This window comes from Mustela erminea, chromosome 20 (assembly GCF_009829155.1).
Source record: "Mustela erminea isolate mMusErm1 chromosome 20, mMusErm1.Pri, whole genome shotgun sequence".
Lineage (NCBI taxonomy): Eukaryota > Metazoa > Chordata > Mammalia > Carnivora > Mustelidae > Mustela > Mustela erminea.
Genome location: NC_045633.1, coordinates 33779179 through 33800063, shown reverse-complemented (window position 1 = coordinate 33800063; position 20885 = coordinate 33779179). Strand labels below are relative to the sequence as shown.

At 48.5% G+C, this 20885-nt stretch overlaps 2 protein-coding genes across 2 annotated transcripts in view; one reads left to right on the top strand and one right to left on the bottom strand.

Moving 5' to 3' along the window:
- Nucleotides 1-5655: 5655 nt before the first annotated feature.
- CCL26 (C-C motif chemokine ligand 26) lies at nt 5656-9780 on the bottom strand. Its single transcript, XM_032327024.1, has 3 exons — nt 9525-9780; nt 9317-9431; nt 5656-6114 (listed from the first exon to the last, which is right to left on the bottom strand). Exons 1-3 carry the CDS (start codon nt 9619-9621, stop codon nt 6024-6026), a joined length of 303 nt encoding a protein of 100 aa, XP_032182915.1. The 5' UTR covers nt 9622-9780; the 3' UTR covers nt 5656-6023.
- Nucleotides 7681-20885, top strand: part of LOC116580734 — a 47295-nt gene continuing 34090 nt past the window's right edge. Inside the window, exons 1-3 of the mRNA XM_032327377.1 lie at nt 7681-8889; nt 15238-15456; nt 19795-19989. Coding sequence (XP_032183268.1) covers nt 15399-15456; nt 19795-19989 — 253 coding nt within the window. The 5' untranslated portion in view covers nt 7681-8889; nt 15238-15398. The remainder of the gene's footprint in view (nt 8890-15237; nt 15457-19794; nt 19990-20885) is intronic.

The window sequence follows — 20885 nt, the reverse complement described above, 5'->3', positions numbered from 1 at the left end:
TTTTTAAAGATTTTATTTAATATTTGTCAGAGAGAGAGAGAGACCACAAGCAGGCAGATTGGAAGGCAAAGGCAGAGAGAGAAGCAGGTTCCCTGCTGAGCTGAGAGCCCGTTGTGGAACTCAATCTCAGGACTTGAGCCGAAGGCAGTTGTTCATCCGACTGAGCCACCCAGGAGCACCTAGCCGAAGTAGTCTTAAGAAAGAAAAACAAAGCTGGAGACATCATGCTCCTTGCTTTCAAACCATATTACAAAAGTAATATGATAATGGCATAAAAACATACACAAACAGAATAGAGGGCCAAGAAGTAAAGCTTCGCTTGTATGGGCAATTAATTTACAACAAAAAAGCAAAGAATATACAATGGAGAAAGGATTATTTCTTCAATAAATAATGGTGTTGGGACCCGCCTGGGTGGCTCAGTTGGTGAAGCTACTACCTTTTGGCTCGGGTCATGATCCCGGAGTCTCAGGATCGAGTCCTGCATGGGGCTCCCAGCTCCATGGGGAGTCTGCTTCTCCTTCGACCTTCTCCCCTCTCGTGCTCTCTCTCCCTCTCAAATAAACAAATAAAATCTTTAAAAACCGGACAGAGACATGCCAAAGGAAGAAACTGGATCACAGTCTTCTACCAGACACGAAAATAAACTCTTAAACTCTTTTAAACTCTTTTTACTCCTTTAAACTCTTAAACTCTTAAAGACTCTTAAACTCTTAAAGACTTGAACATAAGACCTGAAACTATAACACTCCTAGAAGAAAACATAGATAATAAGCTCCTTGACACCAATCTTGGTGATGAGTTTCTGGGTCTGACATCAAAGCAAAGACAGCAAAACCAAAGATAAACAATCAGGACTACATCAAACTAAAATCTTTTGCATTAACAAAAGAAACCATTAACAAAATGAGAAGGCAATCTACTGAGTGGGAGAAGATATTTGCAAATGGTATATCCTATACGGGGTTAATATCCAAAATAAATGAAGAATTTGTACAACTTGGAGCCCTTGGCTGACTCAGTCAGTGGAGGAGACAACTCTTGATACCAGGGTCATGAGTTCGAGCCCTAACTTTGGATGGGGAGCCTACTTGAAAAAAAAAAAAAAAAAACTTCTGCAACTCAACACACACAAAAAATCTGATTTAAAAATGGGCAGAGGACCTGAATAGATAGTTTTCCAAACAAGATATACAGTCAACAGACATGTGAAAAGATGTCCAACATCACCAATCATCAGGGAAATTCAATTCGAAACCACAATGAGATATCATCTCACACCAATCAGAATGGCCAGTACCGAAAGACAAGAAGCAATAATTGTGCACAAGGACATGGAGAAAAGGAAACCCCATGGTTTCCTTTCCATTGTTGGTGAAATGTGAATTCTTGCTGCCTCTATAAAAATCAGTAGGGAGTTTCTTCCAAAAACTAAATATAGAAGTACCATGTGATTCCGTAATTCCACTTCTGGGTACTCACCCAAGGAAAACAAAAAGACTAATTGGAAAAGATACAAGCATGCTTATGTTTATTGCCACATTATCTACCATAGCCAAGATATGGAAGCCACCTAAGTGTTCATTGATAGATGAATGGGTAATGATGTGTTATATATACTTAATGGAACATTACGGAGCCATAAAAAAGAAAGAAATCTTGCCATTTGCACAACATGAATGGACCTGGAGGGTATAAGGCTAAGTGAAATAAGTCAGATAGAGAAAGACAAATACTATACGAATTCACTTACATGTACAATCTAAAAAAACAAAATCAGGGTGCCTGGGTGGCTCAGTGGGTTAAGCCGCTGCCTTCGGCTCAGGTCATGATCTCAGGGTCCTGGGATCGAGTCCCGCATCGGGCTCTCTGCTCAGCAGGGAGCCTGCTTCCCTCTCTCTCTCTCTGCCTGCCTCTCCATCTACTTGTGATTTCTCTCTGTCAAATAAATAAATAAAATTAAAAAAAAAAAAAAGAGTCTTTAAAACAAAATCAACCAACCCACCAATGAAACCATAAACAGAGGGGCGCCTGGGTGGCTCAGGGGATTAAAGCCTCTGCCTTCCACTCAGGTCAAGATCCCAGGGTCCCGGGATCGAGCCCCACATCAGGCTCTCTGCTCAGCAGGGAGCCTACTTCCCTCTCTCTCTCTCTCTGCCTACTTGTGATCTCTCTCTCTGTCAAATAAATAAATAAAATCTTTAAAAATAAATAAATAAATACGATGGAATAATGAAACACTAATCACTGTACATAGCTTTACCCATTTCTTGCTTATTATTAGAGGGAAACTAAAGATATTTGGATCAATTGGTAAATATGTCTCATGTCACACTGAAACTTATACTATGAGAAATATATGTCTCTAGATATTATGAAACATATCCATAAAATTGTCAACCTAAAAAATACTGGTGTAGGGGCACCTGGGAGGCTCAGTCATTAAGCATCTGCCTTTAGCTTGGGTTGTGATCCCAAGATCCTGGAAATGAGCCCTGCATCAGGCTCCCCACTCAGCAGGGAGTCTGCTTCTCCCTCTGCCCCTCCCCCACTCATGCTTGCATGCTTTCTCTCAAATAAATAAATAAATAATTTTTTAGACGTTTTAGCAAAGCAGTCTTATAAGAGATTATATGGTCAAATGCTATTCTTGCTGAATGCAAACAAATCCATTTCACTGTGATTATCTGGGAAAAATCATGGGGATAGTTGCAGAGAAAAATTACGTCTATACTTTTGTCGATATTAGATTCTTTATTTAAAAGATTTTATTTATTTATTGGACAGACAGAGGTCACAAGTAGGCAGAGAGGCAGGCAGAGGGGGGGAAGCAGGCTCCCTGCTGAGCAGAGAGCCCGATGCGGGGCTCGATCCCAGGACCCTGAGATCATGACCTGAGTGGAAAGCAGAGGCTTTAACCCACTGAGCCACCCAAGCGCCCCTTGATATTAGATTCTAATCCCATTAGTGTCTCTGAGGTTTTGTGATGGGCCTGTTAAATTGGACTGGACCCGAATTCTTCTAGTCTCCTTAAACATCTGGCCATGACCCTCCAAAAAATAACACTTCCAATTTTACTCCACCCTTCTGAGTTGGAATCTCGAGGACCGAAGACTGCCCTTGAACCTCCTTGAAAAAGGCCACGCGAGGTCCTCCTCACTGCAGGGACCTGAAGCTTGGGTACAGATCGCACAGCTACAGAAGACTCGCCTGACAGCTGGTCTGACATGAATGAAGGCTGGAGAGCCTCTGCATTGAATGACCAGGGAGAGAAGCAACTGACATCAATTTAGGTCGCTTGGGCCCAGGGTGCTTTGAACCTGAAATCCTTTCTTCTTCCCTTTCTTTCCTTGACTCTGGCCTTGGCCTGGAAAGATAACACCAACCTCCGAATCTCCCAGGCCATTGCTAAGGGGGATAACTCCGATTGATTGATTGATTGATTGAGGCAAGGGAGAAAGAGTGTATGCATGTGTTTATGGGGGCGGGAGAGGCAGAGCAAGGAGAGAGAGAGAGAGAGAGTGAGCAAGAGAATCCTCCTAAGCAGGCTCTGTGCTCTTCACTCTGTCAAGGGTACTTGATCTCAGATCCGGAGTTCATGACCTGAGCTGAAATCAAGAGTCAGCCGCTTAACCGGCAGAGCTACCCAGGTGCCCCAACCTCTAGAATCTGGAACAGTTTTTTTTTTTTGGGGGGGGGGGGCTAGAAGAAAACCTGGCCTAACTGATCCCTGGCCTTTTGATCTGTTTAGCTGGTTACTTTTAGGTTTGGGCTCCTGATTGAGGACCATTATATAAACTGGGTTTATTATTGTTATTTTTTTTTTAATGTTCTATTTATTTTTTTGAGTAAGAGAGAGTGAGAGCACGAGCAGGGGGAGGGGCAGAGGAAGAGGGAGTAGCAGACTCCCTGCTGGGCATGGGGCCGGACGTGGGGCTCCATCCCAGGACCCCAAGATCATGACCTGAGCTGAAGGCAGACGCTCTAATGACTGAGCCACCCAGGCACCCCTGGGTTTATTATTCTGCTCCTTGTTTGTTTTGTACCATCATTTTTAAGCCTTGCAACCATTGCCCATCAAACCTTTGTAGAAATGAAGAACACAATGGGTGTTGCTGGCTCAAAGTTCAAGATGACCTCTAGCACTTACAACCTTGATAAGATAGAGACTCTGGATGGGAGATAACCCAAGAGTTCTTTCTCTTTACCTTTCCTTGTAACTGAAACACAGTCTTTTTTTTTTTTTTTTTTAAAGATTTTATTTATTTGACAGGCAGAGATCACAAGTACGTGGAGAGGCAGGCAGAGAGAGAGGAGGAAGCAGGCTCTCTGCTGAGCAGAAAGCCCGATGCGGGGCTCCATCCCAGGACCCTGGGATCATGACCTGAGCCGAAGGCAGAGGCTTTAACCTACTGAGCCACCCAGGTGCCGCCTGAAACACAGTCTTAAATGGCTTCCATTTGCTCTACATTTTCCCTTCGACACGCAACATGACGGTTGGGAAAGGTCCTTCCCCGAAGGACAAACCCACTAAATAGGGCAAGTCTGACTTTTGAACAAGGATGATTTCGAGAAAAGATCTTGATCAAAAGGGGGGAGTGTGAAAACAAATAAAGGAAACCGCATTCATCAAAAAGGAAGCAGGGACAGGGACAGAGGGCTGGCTCAGTAGATCAAGTGTGTAACTCTCAATCTCAGGGTCGTGAGTTCAAGCCCCGCATCGGGCAAGGATCCTATTTAAATTTTTAAAAAGGGAGTGGGAAGCCATGAAGGGGGGGGACACTCACGCACCACCATTCACATAGACCCGCAAGAAGAAGGGGAGATGTCCTTTCCGCCAGGCAACCACAGCCAGTAAGAAGCCACGGCCGCTTGGAGCTCATTTTCCTCTAATGAACTTTTGCTCGAAACAACCTTTCCAGCTTCCTCCTTTCCTCTGTAGAAGGAGGTTTCCCTCGGTGCTCCCAACCTGCCCATGGTTCCCTCTAGTATGCAGTTTCTCTATTTCAGAATAAATTCAATTGCTGTTCCCTAAGCTTCGTTGTTTACTTTTAAAGTTTGACAGCAGGTAGATAATATAGTTCTCAAAGATTTTATTTATTTGTCTATCTTTTGGGGGGCCGCGGGGCAGAGGGAGAATGAAAGAAAGACTTTCAGGGACGCCTGGGTGGCTCAGTTGGTTAAGCGGCTGCCTTCAGCTCAGGTCATGATCCCAGCATCCTGGGATCGAGTCCCGCATCAGGCTCCTTGCTCAGCCGGGAGCCTGCTTCTCCCTCTGCCTCTGCCTACCACTCTATCTGCTTGTGCTCACTCTCACTCCTCTCTCTCTCTCTCTGACAAATAAATAAATAAATAAAATCTTTAAAAAAAAAAAAAGGAAAGAAAGAAAGACTTTCAAACAGATTGTCCACTGAGCCTGGACCCTGGCCGGAGGCTCGATCTCACCACCCCATGACCATGACCCGAGCCAATACTAAGAGTCAGACGCTCAAATGACTGAGCCGCCCAGGCGCCCCAATATTTATGTTTATTGATGATTGATTGACCCCTAATGAGAAAGCACTACTAAATATGGAGACATTTTAATTACCCAGCACCAAAAGTTCAGGAGGGATTGCACAGAATTTAATTTTCTAAATAACACAAACTTACCTCTCTAAATAATATGAAAACATTTAATGGGCATTTTGCCAAAATATATCTCCCTGGCTTTTTTTGGGGAGGGGTGGGGGACACAGAAACACAAGGCAGAATTCCACACCAGCATTGGTGCAGGGAACCAGCCAAAAATATTGACTCCATTTCTCTCCTTTGGAGAAGACTCCTGTTTTACTGAATAAGAATGTTTAGGAGCAAATCGAAGCTTAACGAAAAAAGAAATTGTTAGAATCGTTATTATAAACCTCCCTTCCCCCTCAGTCCCACAGAAACTTCTGCTGAAGAAAATCTCCAGGTCCCACCAAGGGCAGCAGGGTCAAGAGCAGGGCCTAGGTGCCCTTGGGCTTAAAATCCTACAGTTTCCATCACTGCTGTTTTCTGAGTAAAGAAACGTATCTTCGCACCCATTTTTCCTTTGGCTGGGCACAGACTTTAAGGCCTTTTTTGGTAGTGAATCTGTGAAAAGGAGAAGCTGACAGTCAATACAGAGAACTTTTGCTTCCTGTAGAGCTGGGAAGGGCGGGGTCAGACCCTTGATTCACTTTCTCTCGCCCTTCTGCAGCTGTTAGAGCCTCCGTTCCCCCTTCTGGTCCTCGATTTCCCCTCTGCCCTGTTTTCCACTGGAGCCCATGCTCCCAGGCCCGCCTCCCCCAGGAAATAATTTCCAACAGCGTTAGTCCAAAGCATATAGCCTGGACCATCCCTCTTAATTCTTTTGTTTTAACATAGACGCTTTATGGAGATGTAATTCACACGCTGTGCGATTCACTCTTTCAAAGTGTATCCATGATAATTCATTGGTTATTTATTTATTTATTTATTTATTTATTTATTAAAGATTTTATTTATTCATTTGACACAGAGAGATCACAAGTAGGCAGAGAGGCAGGCAGAGAGAGAGAGAGGAGGAAGCAGGCTCCCCGCGGAGCAGAGAACCCGATGCGGGACTCGATCCCAGGACCCTGAGATCATGACCTGAGCCGAAGGCAGCGGCTTAACCCACTGAGCCACCCAGGCGCCCCATTGTTTTTTTTTTTTAAAGATTTAATTTATTTATTTGACAGACAGAGATCACACGTAGGCAGAGAGGCAGGCAGAGAGAGAGGGGGAAGCAGGCTCCCTGCAGAGCAGAGAGCCCGATGCGGGACTTGATCCCAGGACCCTGAGATCATGACCTGAGCTCAAGGCAGAGGCTTTAACTGACTGAGCCACCCAGGTGTCCCCCACCATTCATTTTAGAACGTTAGCCTGACCACCCCCCACCCACCAAAAGTCTTTATTATTTTTGATTCATAGAATCGTAGCACGTCAGGTCTTCAAGCAAAAACACGCGGTCAAAGCCTGTCGTGCTGTTCCATTCTTAATCACGTTATCATGGGTTGTTGGCCACCGCTGTTTATATAGGATTCCCACATTCCTTATGGCACTGTGCACTCATGAAGAATGAGGGTCCTGCTTGATACCCTGAGTGTCCTCCAGCCCCAGATGTGATGAAAGACTAAGTCGGGGTGCTCTAGCCTAGAGCAGCTCACAGGGCCCAGCAGTATTTACGGGGTGGGGGTGCTCTAAGGCTGGTCCCATGCCGGGGAGAAGAGCCAAAATGATACAGGGTGCCTGGGTGGTTCAGTCATTAAGCGGCTGCCTTCAGCTCAGGTCATGATCCCGGGGTCCTGGGATCGAGCCCCACATTGGGCTCCCTGTTCATCAGGAAGCCTGCTTCTCCTTCTCCCAATCTCCCTGCTTGTGCTCCCCCTCTCTCTCTGTGTCTCTGTCAAATAAATAAATAAAATCTTAAAAAAAAAAAAAAAGATGGGAAAATGGGGGAGAAACAGGACTTTGTGAACCTTTGAGATTTCTTCGACATCATTGAACGGTGGGGATTTGTGCCCCCTCCCCTCGAATTAAGGCCAACCTTAGGGACCGGTTGGCCAGTAGGCTGCGGCAGAGCTGATGCTGTGTGACCTCATAGGCTACATCACAGAAGGTTCACTGGGACACTTATACTGGAGCTTTGAACCAGCTGGTAAGGAAGGCCCCAGCTCAACCTCACATTGTGGAAGCCCAAAGTGGCCCCAAGGAGAGACGCTGTTCCATCTCGTCCCCAAAGAGAGATGCCAACTCCAGCTCCATCGGTCTACCCCTACAACAGATGCCACGCCCGACCATCCGGCCAAGCCCTGCCGAAAGTCCAGTCCCACAGAGATGGGAAAGTGATCACTGTTGTATGAACCGCTGAGTTTTGGTGTTGGTCCGTCACACAGTGACTGATAACTGATGGTGGCCTCTCCCTTTCCCTTTACAAATGAGGAAACTTGACTTGCCAAAGGTCACATAGCTTGTAAGCGACAGAGCCACCGCTTTGAGCCCAGCTCAGGGCTCTTTGCAAAGCGTTACAAGCTGACATCTGAAAAGCCCCAGAAAGCTTTAAATCGAGACACCAAGGAGAACTCGCCTCTGAGCCCCGGAGGGTGCTTCTCCACAACTGGACACTCATGCGTCCCTTTCCTGTTCCTATCTCAGAACAATGACATTCAGGTCTGCCACGGGAGCCCCTTCTCTCTGCTTCTGCACCATGCTCTGCTGTTCGGGGAACCCCACGCCCTTGGGAGCAGGAATCAGCCCTTCCCTGCGTGTTTGCATTTAAAGATCGCTTCCAGCTGGCAATCGTCCCCTATGGGCAGGCACAGCGCCAAAGACTTAGCCTGTGATATCTCGTTTAGTCCTGCCGGGGCCCTGAGTCCTCTCTCCCACTACTGACGAGCCCGGCATGACTTGGCTCCGTTCTCCTGTCCATCCGTAGGCGACATGTTCCTCCGACACACCTGCAGCTCTCTGCCCGGCACATCTCTGTTCCACTTTGGAACAACACCATTCCCACTCATCCTTAGCGGGGGAGTCTCCGTGCGCACGCCGCGTCCTCTGGGAGACCTTCCCCCCAACCAAATTAGGTCCTCGTGGGACTGGGATGGAGGCTCGCAGAGTATACCAACCCAAAATATGCCACTTTGGCAGAAACATTATTTTGAACTAAAGACACTTCAAAAACAAACAAACAAAAACCCCAGCAAGTGCTAGAAGGGTGTTCCGACTTCCTCTTTTTCCCCCTGAAAGCAGGAAATAGAATTCCCATGTGAAAGATATCCTTCTTGGACCAGGAGGAAAGAAATATCCCTACTGCCAGAGATAGGAAGTCAAAGCCAAGAGAATTCTTTACCAACAGACCTTGTTAAGGTAAGTCTTACTGTCCCGTACAGCCTACCTTAGAGATTTTAGCCATATTTCCACAATCCACTCTCTCTGTGCAAGCTAGCTTAAAAGCACTTGGGTTTTGCCACTCCTTTGGGTTTTCATTTTCCTATGGGGGCTCCCGTGTCCATGTAAACATTTGTGTGCCTTTTCCTTTTTTCTGTTAATCTCTCTTACGTCAGTCTCCTTCTCAAGCTCCCCAGGAGCTCCTAAGAGGGCAGAGATAAAGTACTACCTCCCTATAAGACGAATTCCCTCCTGCTCTCTTTATCTTGGCGCTGCGTGTGTGTGTGTGTGTGTGTGTGTGTGTGTGTGTGTGTGTGTGTGTGTTGGGGGGGGGTCAGCCCTGCCCAGCACCCAGGCACTAAAATGGCTGGTGGGGACCCTGAAAGTCCAAATAAGAAATACTCACATCACAGCCTGCTGGGGGCAGCTGTTCCTGGTGAAGTGATAGGAATGCACCGACTTCCAGGGAAGGATCTTGTGGCTGTATTTGAAGCAGCAGAACTTGGCTATATCACTGCCACCTAAAAAACAGGGAGAGGAAGGAGCTAGGAGGGGGGGACCCTTTCCTTCTCTGCACAGCCCGCCCCAGGGAAGGGAGTAGGACATCTCCATACGTGTGGCTACTCCAGAATGGACACTGAGAATGAAGATCAGGAGAAGAAGAAAGCCAACGGGAAAGCTCTTCATGGTGCTGCAAGCCGGGCCCTCCATAGCCTTCTCCCAAATTCCTCCTGACTCCACCTGACCCCCTTTTATAGGGCTAAGTCGTCCCCTAAGAGATTTCCAGAGAAATTTGTGGTTGAGAACAAAAGCAGCTTTTTCGACCCTATAGTGGAGAAGCAACCTGATACCTTTGGAAGAAGATTGAAAGGAAAGGAAAAGCCATCTGAGGGAAGGGGAGGAGCCAGCACACCATTGGGAGTTTCTACCCCAGTGTTTTTGTCCGAACCAATGCTTTGTTGTTTGAAAAGCAAAAGTGGAGGAAATGAAATAATGGTTCTCCAGAACTGACTCAAAATACCTTAGAACACAGTGGATTTCCTGGATTGATTTCTGGCTCTCGACCAAAACTTTATTTGCTTTTTAAGTACAGGTTATCTCTCTCTTTGGTAAAGATTTAATTTATTGATTTGAGAGAGAGAGGGAGAGAGAGCACGAGAAGGGGAGGGGTCAGAGGGGGTAGAGTTAGAGGGAGAAGCAGACTTCCTGGTGAGTAGGGGCTCAATCCTGGGACTCTGGGATCATGACCTGGGCCTACATCAGACACTTAACTGACTGAGCCCCCCTGGCGCCCCAGCATGGCTTATCTCTTGATGATGCATGGACGGTCTCAGGACATGATCGATCGTAGAGCAACCTGGTCACAACAACAAAGGTTCAAGAACAAGGCTCTGGTACCTGTCCTATCTTCTCAGTGCCACCCATCCTGCAACCCTTGGTGCCAGAGCTTTTGGGGGCCCTTAGAGCTATCTCCTCTGGTTTAGAGGGTCCCAAACCTGGCAGAACATCACAATTGCCTGGGGCCTGGAAAAAAAAAAAGAAAAGAAAACCCCCAAAGATATTCTCTGTTCCTGCTTTGTACCTCCTGGGTCAGGGTCTTTGGGAAAGACACCCAGAAATCTATATTTTAGCCAGATTTGACTAAAATGGGGAAAAAGTATTCTAGAGTGGGGCTGTGAATTTCACCAAGTCTCAGGAAGGGGTAGAGTTGGACTCTCAGATCTGTATCTACCACCAACCACCCCACCCCATCCGATAATGCTCCGTTGGGGCTTTAAAAATTTGAGTTTAAGGCAAAAAAAAAAAAAATCCACTAACCATCTAGAACCACAGACTTTTTAAGAGCTAACTGGGACCCTTTAAAACAGCACCACCCCCTCTCCCAGCACCTCAGTCTTCCAGACTATTCTGACTTGGTTCTGAACTCACTGTTGACCTTGACTCAGTCCAAGGCAGATCTGACTTTGACACAATTCTTTTAGGTTCTTTTTAAAATTTGGCTGAAATCTGTATTTCCATTGCCTCTGCTCCGTTCAAAAATGCCTACTTTCTCTTCTTTTGGAAGGGGAGCAAATTGAGGTCTTGGCAGATTTGAAGACCACTGTTTTCATTTGGGTTCCCCTAAAACAGGTGCTGAGACAAGGACCCCAGCGTAAGCAATTTGTGAAGGTGGTAGTTCCAGAAGACACCGGTTGGGGAGCTCAGACAGGAAGCGGGAAAGGGAGGGCACCGACATAGGGGTGGGGAGGTTAAGCAAGTTACTGCCTTGGGCCGCTGAAGCTTGGTAACTCTGAGGGGCTCGGGGACCCATGCAGGACAAACCTGAGTCGGCCCGACTGTGGGATGAGGAAGTGGGGATATTAACCCTCCACCTCTCTTCATGTCTTCGGTTGAGGGCGGGATCCCGCATTTCTATCTTGTCCTACAACCACACTGAGTGCTCCGTGATGAGGGTAACAGCCCTCAGGCAGGGGCAGGTGTCCTCCATAAGCAGCCTTTGACTCACAGAAGTGAGAGATAAGGGGTTATGAATGGGGCTCCAATGGCACCTGCTACCATTATTATATTTGTCCTTGAATATTCTCTCTTGCAGGTTAAGTCTCCCCACCCACGCCTTCAGTTGGCCCCACACCGTCCCTCACCACCACCATACACCAGCTCCCGCTTCAATAGCTCCCGTGTGCTGGCGATCCAAAGGTTTCATAGACGGAACACAATAGACACCAACCATGAGGGGCTGATAGAGATTTGATCAGTTGCACTGTAGTCGGAATTTGGAACTTTTCTTCATTAAAAGGCACCAGTAAGAGAGTGAAAAGGTGAGGGGTTGGGTAGATGTTTGCCGCATGTCTATACTAGGTTGAAGAGTGTCTCCCCCAAATTCATGGTACTTTGGAACTTTGGAATGTGATCTTATCTGAAAAACAGGGTCTTTGCAGCTGTAATTAGTTAAGAGGAGGTCATACTTGGATTGGGATAGGCTCCTGTGATATTGTGGTTTATAATAAATATATATTTGGTCTATAACCCTTGGCACGCAGCTCCTAAAACCTTCATAAATTTCTTTCTTTCCTTTTTAAATTTATTTTAGAGAGAGAGAGAGAAAGAGTGGGCAAGGGGCAGAGGGAGAGGGAGAGACTTAAGCAGACTCCCCGCTGAGTGCAGACTGAGGCAGGGTTCAGTCCCACAACCCTGCAGTCACCACCTAAGTTGAAACCAAGAGTCAGAGGCCACCCAGGTGCCCCAAACCCATGTAATTTTCTAAGCCGGGAGAGCAATGGGAACATCTTTTGTTTCTAATATTTGGTCTTTTGTCCTCAGTTCTTGAAATAGCTCCAGAACAATACAGATGAAAGAGACATCTTAAAACACATAACCTGCCCCTTCCAACCACAGTGTATTGATGTTAACGCAGTGATTTTTGAAAAGCCCCCAGATAAAACCACTGGGAGGGAACTGGTTATGGCAGGGGTGGGGGCGGGGAGAGCTAAGTGGTTAGAAGACTAGAACTTTCAGCCCCACTGCCCCATCTCTGGGGAGGGGAGAGGGGCTGGAGGTTGACTTAATCCCCAGTGTCCAATGACTTCATTAATTATGCCTTCATAATGGAGCCTCCCCCCAAATCCCCAAAGGGCAGGGTTCGGAGGGCTTTAGGGTTGGAGCACGTGTAGGTGTTGGCAGAGTGGCGCCCCCCCACCCCCGGGCTCGGAAGCTCTGCAGCCTTCCCAATACCTTGCCCTCTGCATCTCTTCCGTCAGGCTGTTCCCGGATAGTATCCTTTTAGAATAAATTGGTAATCTAACCACCAAATCTAGTTTTCCTGAGTTCCATGAGCTGCTCTAACCAATCATGAATCCCAAGGAGTGGGGGGTCACGGGAACCTCTAATCCACCCCCAGGTCAGAAGCGCAGGTGACGACCTGAACTTGCCATTGGCCGCCGGCGTGGGGGAGGGGCAGTCTCGTAGGGCCAAGCCCTTAACCCATGGGCGCTGAGGCTGGTAAAGGAGAGGAAGGATTCTTCCCTAAAACCTTCGGAGGGAGCCTGGCCCTGCCAACACCTCGATTTCAGACACCCAGCCTCCAGAACCATGAGAGGACAGACGTCCATTGTTTTACACCACCCAGTTTGGGGTAATTTGTTCAGGAGGCTCTAAGGCACTAAGACAACATATTTCTATAAAAGGACTGGAACTCAGAATATTTTAAAAAAACTATAAATCCAAAAAAAAATGACATAATAGAGAAATGGGGGGCACCTGGGTGGCTCAGTGGGTTAAGGCCTCTGCCTTCGGCTCAGGTCGTGGTCTCAGGGTCCTGGGATCGAGCCCCGCATCGGGCTTTCTGCTCAGCGGAGAGCCTGCTTCCTCCTCTCTCTCTGCCTGGCCTCTCTGACTACGTGTGACCGCTCTCTCTTTGTCAAATAAATAAATATCTTTAAAAAAAAATAGAGAAATGGAAACTTGAACACTTTCTGAAGAAGGAAACCCCAATGATGAATGAAAGAGGCATCATTCTATTAGTTCTGAGAGAAATGCAGATTTAAACCACAATACAAATCTGCTCATGCCCCAGGAGATGGCTCACAGGAAACAGATGAAAAATATCAAGAGCCAGTGAAGACATGGCCCCTGGAAACATACCATGGTGGGAGTGGCAAAAAATGGGCGGTATTTACTAATGTTGAACGTACCTGTTCTCTATAACCCGGCAATTCTACGCCTAGGATTTGAAACGTACTGATCGGAAAAGGGTGCATGTGGGGCTCAGTTGGTTAAGCAACTGCCTTCGGCTCAGGTCATGATCCCGGAGTCCTGGGATCAAGTGCCGCATTGGGCTCCCAGCTCCATGGGGAGTCTGCTTCTCCCTCTGACCTTCTCCCCTCTCATGCTCTCTCTCTCTCTCTCTCTGAAAGAAATAAAATCTTAAAAAAAAAAAAAAAAGAGATGAGTACATGTGTTTGCCCAAAGACATTGTTCCTCATAATCCCAAACTGGAAGTTACGCAAGTATCTGTCAACGGTGCAGTGGAAAATTAATTGTGGTTTGTTAACACCGTCCACTGAAGAATAATGAGACTGGACTATGGTTACATGTATCATGCTGAGGAAGAGAAGCCTGATGTGAAAGACAAATGTGCTCGGATCCCATGGGCGTAGAGTACCAATGAATCAGAGCCAACCCATAATCATGGCGGCCAGAAGGGTGGTTACCTTTAGGAAATAGCCAGTGGTAAGCGAGGCCCGAGGGGAGTTCTGAGGGAGACTGATGCTCTCTGGGTACTGGTGCACCTTTTTATCTCGTGAAAATTGGTTGAGCTGTCCCTGGATGGATTTACGTACTTTTCAGTATGTCAATACATTCGTGAAGGAGAAGAAAGCAATATGGCGGATGAGTTAGTGAATCCTGACCCCTGCTCTATTCCCCACCAGCCTCTTCTCTACGTTGAAGCCCACGCCCCACCCCCACCCTCCAGCCTGCTGGCTGGGCTCCCACCACGGGTGTATGGATCTCTCAGAACCTTCCATCCCATGAGGTTCCCAAGGTGTGGACTGTAATCCGCATTTCCCACTACTCTGGGCAGGCTTCCAGAACCAGGTCTACCATTCTGTTGTCACTCTTCTGGTCTGTGCCTCTAGGCTCACCTTCCCTAGCTGAGTTGCCTCTCCTGGATTCCCCTCATTATAGACCGAATTGTGTTTCCTAATCCCCAGTGTAACTGTATTTGGATAAAAGACCCTTAAAGGGGTAGTTAAGGGAGGGGGTGGAGCCCTGATCCAATAGGACCAGCGTCCTTGTGAGAAGAGCCTGCACGCCAAGAAGAGAAGCCTCGGGAGAAACCAGCCCCGCTGACACCTCGATCTTGGCCTTCTAGCCCCAGAACTGTAAGAAATAGATGCCTGTTATCTAAAACCCCCATCTGTGGCATTCCTTGTGGGTTCTCCCAGAAGCAGATCCTGAGGCAAGGATTTGAGGGCAAACAATGTATTTTGGAGGAGATCACAAGAAATACCAGCAGAGGTTTGGAGGACTCAGAGAGAAGGGAAGGCAGCCAGTGAAGGAAAGGCGCCTTGCAGAGCGGGTTACCACTGCCCGCAACCCTGGCTCGATCCCAGGGTTAGATGTAAGTTAGAGTCGCAGCAACAGAGCAGAGGGAGCTGGGCCGTTCCACCTCCTCTTCCCAGGGCCGCTGACCTTGGGTCCTTGGACCTCACGTGGAGGACCTCGGGCACATGAGGATGGGGGACGGGGTGGGCATGGTGGGAACAGAAGGGTGAGGGCCGAGGGGATGCGGGCTGGGCACTGCACGTACCCCCTACGTGAGAACAGAAAATCCCTCCTCTGGGGGCAGAACGCCGCGTTCCGTGTCTGCAAAGACTCCACCCTCCAGGTCTGTGACTCCTGTGATCTCTTCCGGGAAGCTTTCCTCCATCCTTCCTTCGGAGCCGGAGCGGGCGGCTGTCCTCCGGCTCCACACCGTACAGGGTTGAATGGCGTCTGGGACTTCCCACACACATCGGCTTACCTGGCTGCCTGCCTTCTTGGACGGTGAGTTCTTTTCATTCATTTCTTCGCTGAATCATTCATTCAACAGATTTTTTTTTAAAGATGTTATTTATTTATGAGAGAGAGAGAGTGTGTGTGCATGTGTGTGTGTGTGTGTGTGTGTGTGTATGAGAAAGCACACAGCAGGGGAGAGGGGCAGAAGGAGAGAGGCAGAGGGAGAAGGGAGAAGCAGGCTCCCCACTGAGCAGGGAGCCTGAGGCGAGGCTCCATCCCAGCACCCTGGGATCATGACCTGAGCCAAAGGCAGATGCTTAACCGACTGAGCCACCCAGGTGCCCCAACAGATTTTTTTTTCCCGCTCTCCGAGCTGTCCTAGATGCTGAGATCCAGAGGTAGATGAGACAGATGTGGTCCCTGCTTGTATATGTTCCAGTGGAGGGAAAAGACATCAAGCAGAAAACAATTACCCAATAAATTATGAATTCCACCCGGGGCGTGTACTTTGAAGGAGAAGCATAGGGAGCTTTAGAAATGTACATTGAGGGAATCTGAATGAAGCCAAGGGGTCAGAAGAGCCTTCCTTTAAGGAAAGTGACTGTTGCACTTAGCCTCGAAGGACAACGTGCTGGTTATTCTCCGTTTGCCCCCGGCGACTCATCATCAAGGAGTCAAGAAAGATTCTCATTTGTCTCCACAAGCTTTTGGCACAGAGTCTGGAATCCATTTATGCAACAAATGTTTGCTGGGTCCTCTCCAGGCGTCCAGGCACTGCCCAAGACTCTGCAGATACAAAGTTGAGTGAAACGGAAATGTGCCCTCTGCCTACGGTCCTGGACATCAGGGAGGGGCCGGAAGGGGACCCAGTGTGGGCGGACGGTTTCCCCAGAGCTGGGCAACTCCCGGCAGGCTGTAGGTACCCTCTTGGTTCGGGTCTGATCGAAGCAGTGTGGAGTCAAGCAAAGAAAAATACGCCTCCTGGAATCGGAGAAGACAAACCTGTTTTCTGTTCGTGGGTTACCCGTTCGTTACTCCATTTATCACCAGAGCCGTCCTGCGAGGGAGGTTTTATCACGCCAACTCTGTCCATCCAAGGGACCCGAGATCCCAAGAGGAGAGGGGGTTTGTTCAAGGTCACACGGCCAGCAGGTGGCAGAGCCAAGTTTCAAAGCCAAGTCTGTCTCATGCCTGTGCCCTCTTCTGCCTCGAGGAGCCTTTTAGGGTTCTGACCCCTGCCCCCCTGCTGCCTCCCCGAGAAAGGGACTCAAGGTTAGCCTGCTCCAGATTCTGTCCCGGAGCCGAAACTACCCTGCCATGAAGGGAGACTATCAAAGCAAAGGACGAACAATGGCTGGGTAGATAAGTTAAGGCACCTGCCAAGGCTGCAAGAGTGGGCACGCTTTCAAAGAACGGGTGTGAAAAGGGAAATGAAAACAGTCTCATGATTCACAATGTCTTAAATATCAAAACAGACCTCGGCTTAGTGGGGGAAGGCAGCTCTTCCTGGTTTGGAGGTCCAGGAGAAGTTTCTCCTGGTCCACAGCAGGGGTCTCTGGGTGCTCCCAGTGGCCTGGCCATATCTGCAGCGTCTGCCCAAGGTGTCCATATTCCGCAGGGTTTTTGCTGCTCAAAGCCAGGAGAATGATGGGATTTCTAGGGAATGCCAGTTACAGGATGTCTTTTCTTGGGTCCAGAAAACGTAGAGGCCAGAAAGGCATGATCTGAGCGTGGCAAAGCAACGGCAGCCGAAGGACCGATGGGTTGGGTGGGAGCAAAGCAAAAAGGGGAGCCGGGGAGTGTAGGGGGGCAGGCTGAGCCTTCAGGGGGTCCTCTCGCTGTCCCGTGTGTGCTGAGCTGGTAAGACACCACCCCCCCCCAATTTCAGGAGGTGAAAATCTTCAAGTCAGAATGAGGGTGTTCCTGGAATCGATTAGACCTATCATTCTTGGAAGTTAGATAACTCTTCACAGAGAGGTTCAACCCAGAGAAACAAAGCCACAGAATTCTGCGGAACAAGTAGCTTTGCAAGATCTAAAAGCGGATCCCGGCAAAACATCTCTCCCTCTGCCAACCAGTCACTCCAGGCAGGTCTGTTTCCAAGAAGGAAGTGGGGACGGGGAAGATCCAGAAGCCGCCTTTCTAGAAGCACCGATCTGCTGGGGGTAGGGACTGCCGTCACCCATGCACTGTCATCCCAGCAGGTGGATGGGGTCTTCCCGAGCCCAGGAGGAAGGCTGGCTGGTTGGGGAGAGAAGAGAAATCAGTTGCGGGGAGAGGAAGGAGCTCTCTCTCCTTCCTCTAGGTGGGAAGGGGGTAGAGGGAAGAGCTGAAACTTGGAAAATTCAAAGGCTTTGAACAAATATAAGACATAATGACATCCCCACCTTAATTTTTCCACTGCAGCCAACACCTGAAAGCAGAAGCAACTGAGACCATAGAACTTCGTAATAATCTCAGGTGTATATGTCTATGTATATATTGCAAAAATCGTCACTCGAGTAAGTTACCATCCTTCCCCACGGCTAGTTACAATTCTTTCCTTGCACTTTGTCTTCTCTTAGCAACTTTCAAACGGGAGACACAGTTTCATTAACTCCAGCTCCCGTGCTGCACCTAGGATCCCCAGGACTTACTCATCGTATAACGGGAAGTCTGTACCTTTCGACCACCCACACGCATTTCACGCGCCCACCCCACCCCGCCTGCCTCTGGCAACCACCCATCTGTTCTCGGTCTCTGTGAGTTCTTTGCTTTTTTCCTAAAGATTCCACAGTTGGGCTCTTGTGGACATTGCTGCTGTGAACATTGGGGTGCAGGTGCCCCTTCTTTTCGCTACATCTGTATCTTTGGGGGTAAATACCCAGTAGTGAAATTGCTGGGTCATAGGGCAGCTTAATTTTCAATGTCTTGAGGAACCTCCATACTGTTTTCCAAAGTGGCTGCACCGGCTTGCCTTCCACCAACAGTGCAGGAGGGTCCCCCTTTCTCCGCATCCTCGCCGACACTTGTCTCCTGTCTTGTTAATTTTATCATTCTGACTGGTGACAGGTGGTATCTCCCTGTGGTTCTGATTTGTATTTCCCTGATGCCGAGTGATGTTGAACATTTTCTCACGTGTCTGTGGGGTGATTGAGCACTGGCTGTCACACACAACTGATGAATCATTGGACACTACATCAAAATCTAATGATGTACGCTGTGTTGGCTAATTGAACATTAAAAAAAAAAAGATTCCACATATCAAGGAGATCATACAGTATTTGTCTCTTCCTGCCTAATTTACTCCACTTTGCACCGCGCTCTCGAGGTCCCTTCGTGCTGGCACAAATGGTAGCATTTTTAATGGCTGGATTAGGTTCCATTGCATATATAGAATCTCATTTTCTTCATCCATCCGTGGACTCTCAGGTTGCGTCCGTATCTTGGTCCTTGTGAATTAAGGCTGCAGCGAACGTAGGGACATGCCTGTCTTTTCAAGTTCAGTGTTTGCTGAATCATATGGTAGCTCTATTTTTATTTTTTTCCTAAAGATGTTATTTATTTATTTGAGAGGGAGAGAGAGAGAGAGAGAGAACACGAGGGGGAGAGGTCAGAGGGAGAAGCAGGCTCCCCGAGGAGCAGGGATCCCGACGCGGGACTCGATCCCAGGACTCCAGGATCACGACCGGAGCTGAAGGCAGTCAGTCACTCAACCAACTGAGCCACCCAGGTGCCCCTGGGTTTTTTCATTCTTTGAGGGTCCTCCATACCGTTTCCCAGAGTGGGTGCACAGATTTGGACAACTTTTTAAAAAAGACTGCAGATTTCCCAGTGGCATTCCAGTAAGAGCCTGGGTCACCGTGTGTGGGGTGGGGTCCAGGAATCTGGATTTAAAGCTTCCCAGCAGATTCACAGCCCAGCGAGGATGGAGAACGGCTGGTAGGTGTCTCTGTCTCTTTCCCACCCCTTGGCCTGAAGGCCTCAAATGCTCCCTTCCTGTTCTGCTCTTGGGTTACAATAGAACCTTTTGACATACCAGCTGTGTGCTTAGCAAAGAGCTTTTCACTCAATTTTAATGAATCATAACAGGTTTTTCTGGGGGCAGGGTGCTCTCCGAAACACAGGTCAACTTTGCCCTAACATGGCCACAGATTGAACCCAGCTCCACGGCCAGCTCCTACCACACCCTCCATCTCCGGAATGTCTCCTTCCCAAGAGAGCTTGAGAAAGAATGTGGGGGGACTCGGTGTCATTGTGCTGGTGGCCTGTCCAGAGGTAGGGCAGGGCAGGAGGGTATTATGTCATCACGTAAAACTGGTCATCTGGGGGGTACGTCCCATGTGCCTTCCTGAGTCCTCACCATCAACCCATGAGATAAACCCTTCTACTATGCCCATTTTACAGAGGTGCAAAGTGAGGCCAGACTATACAACTTCCTTGTGGAAATAAACAAAGACCACCCAGATGAAGACAAAGACGTTCTCCATTCAGAGCTTGGTACAGCAAGAGAGGCAGCCACTCTTACTCGTGTTTGGCAGAGACTCCCAGACAGACCAGGGACTGAGGGGAGCCCCAGAGTGGCCAAAAGGGAAGGCTCAGGTATGCTCTCGTTGGAGGGGTTGGCCTGGAGAAAGAAGCATCTTGGTGTGTTTGATTTGGGAATAGAGTTGGCTCTCTCTGGTTCGTCCTGAGTTGGAAAAGGCAGGGAAAAACCAGGAAGCTGGCCGTCTCCAGCCAAGTTGTGCTGTTCTGGGCTGGTGGTTGCCAGGACCTTGGGTCAGAGTTCTGTTGTCATCTACGGTCTGGTCATTGTCCGTTTGCATCTCGGCCTCTCATCCCTGAAGGCTCCAGCTCTTGTCCATCCCTACAGATACGCTCTTCTCACTGGAGGGGAATCTCGGTCACCGTTCGGAGGGCAACGCTGTGCTAAGGACTGCTGCACACCCCCGTCGACCCACACCAGAACGTCCCCTCCTTAGAACTGCTAGCCCTACTCTTAGTTCTGCTTCAAAGCGGAGTTACAAGAACCTCGAGATCAGCCGCGCACTGAATGTCTCTGGCCACGCCTTCTGTGGGCTCTGCAGACTCCGTGTCTGAAGGCTCCTTTGGAGCCGAGGAAGGCTGCTCTGTTCCCCATCCCCCTACAGAACCCGCACGCCTCCCTCCCCCCTGCCCCGCCAGCAGTGACCAACAGAGCGAGCGGGACTGTGATGCTGAGGAGGTGGGTCTCACACCACTTTCCAGAAACTTCAGCTCAAATTGCTCTCTGCCTGGTAATGCTTCCTTACAGGCTCCTTTCCTTTGCCTTGTATCATCGCCCCACCTTCCTGAGGTTACTCCCTGTCCCTCCAGTGCATAATCTTGGCTCTCAAATCTTCCTTTTGCAGTCTGCTTCCGGGGAGAACTCCCATGTGAAAACGGCTTATTGTCCCCATTTTACAGATGAGAGAAACTGAGTCTCAGAGAACTTAAGTGACATACGTCAAGGTCGTGCA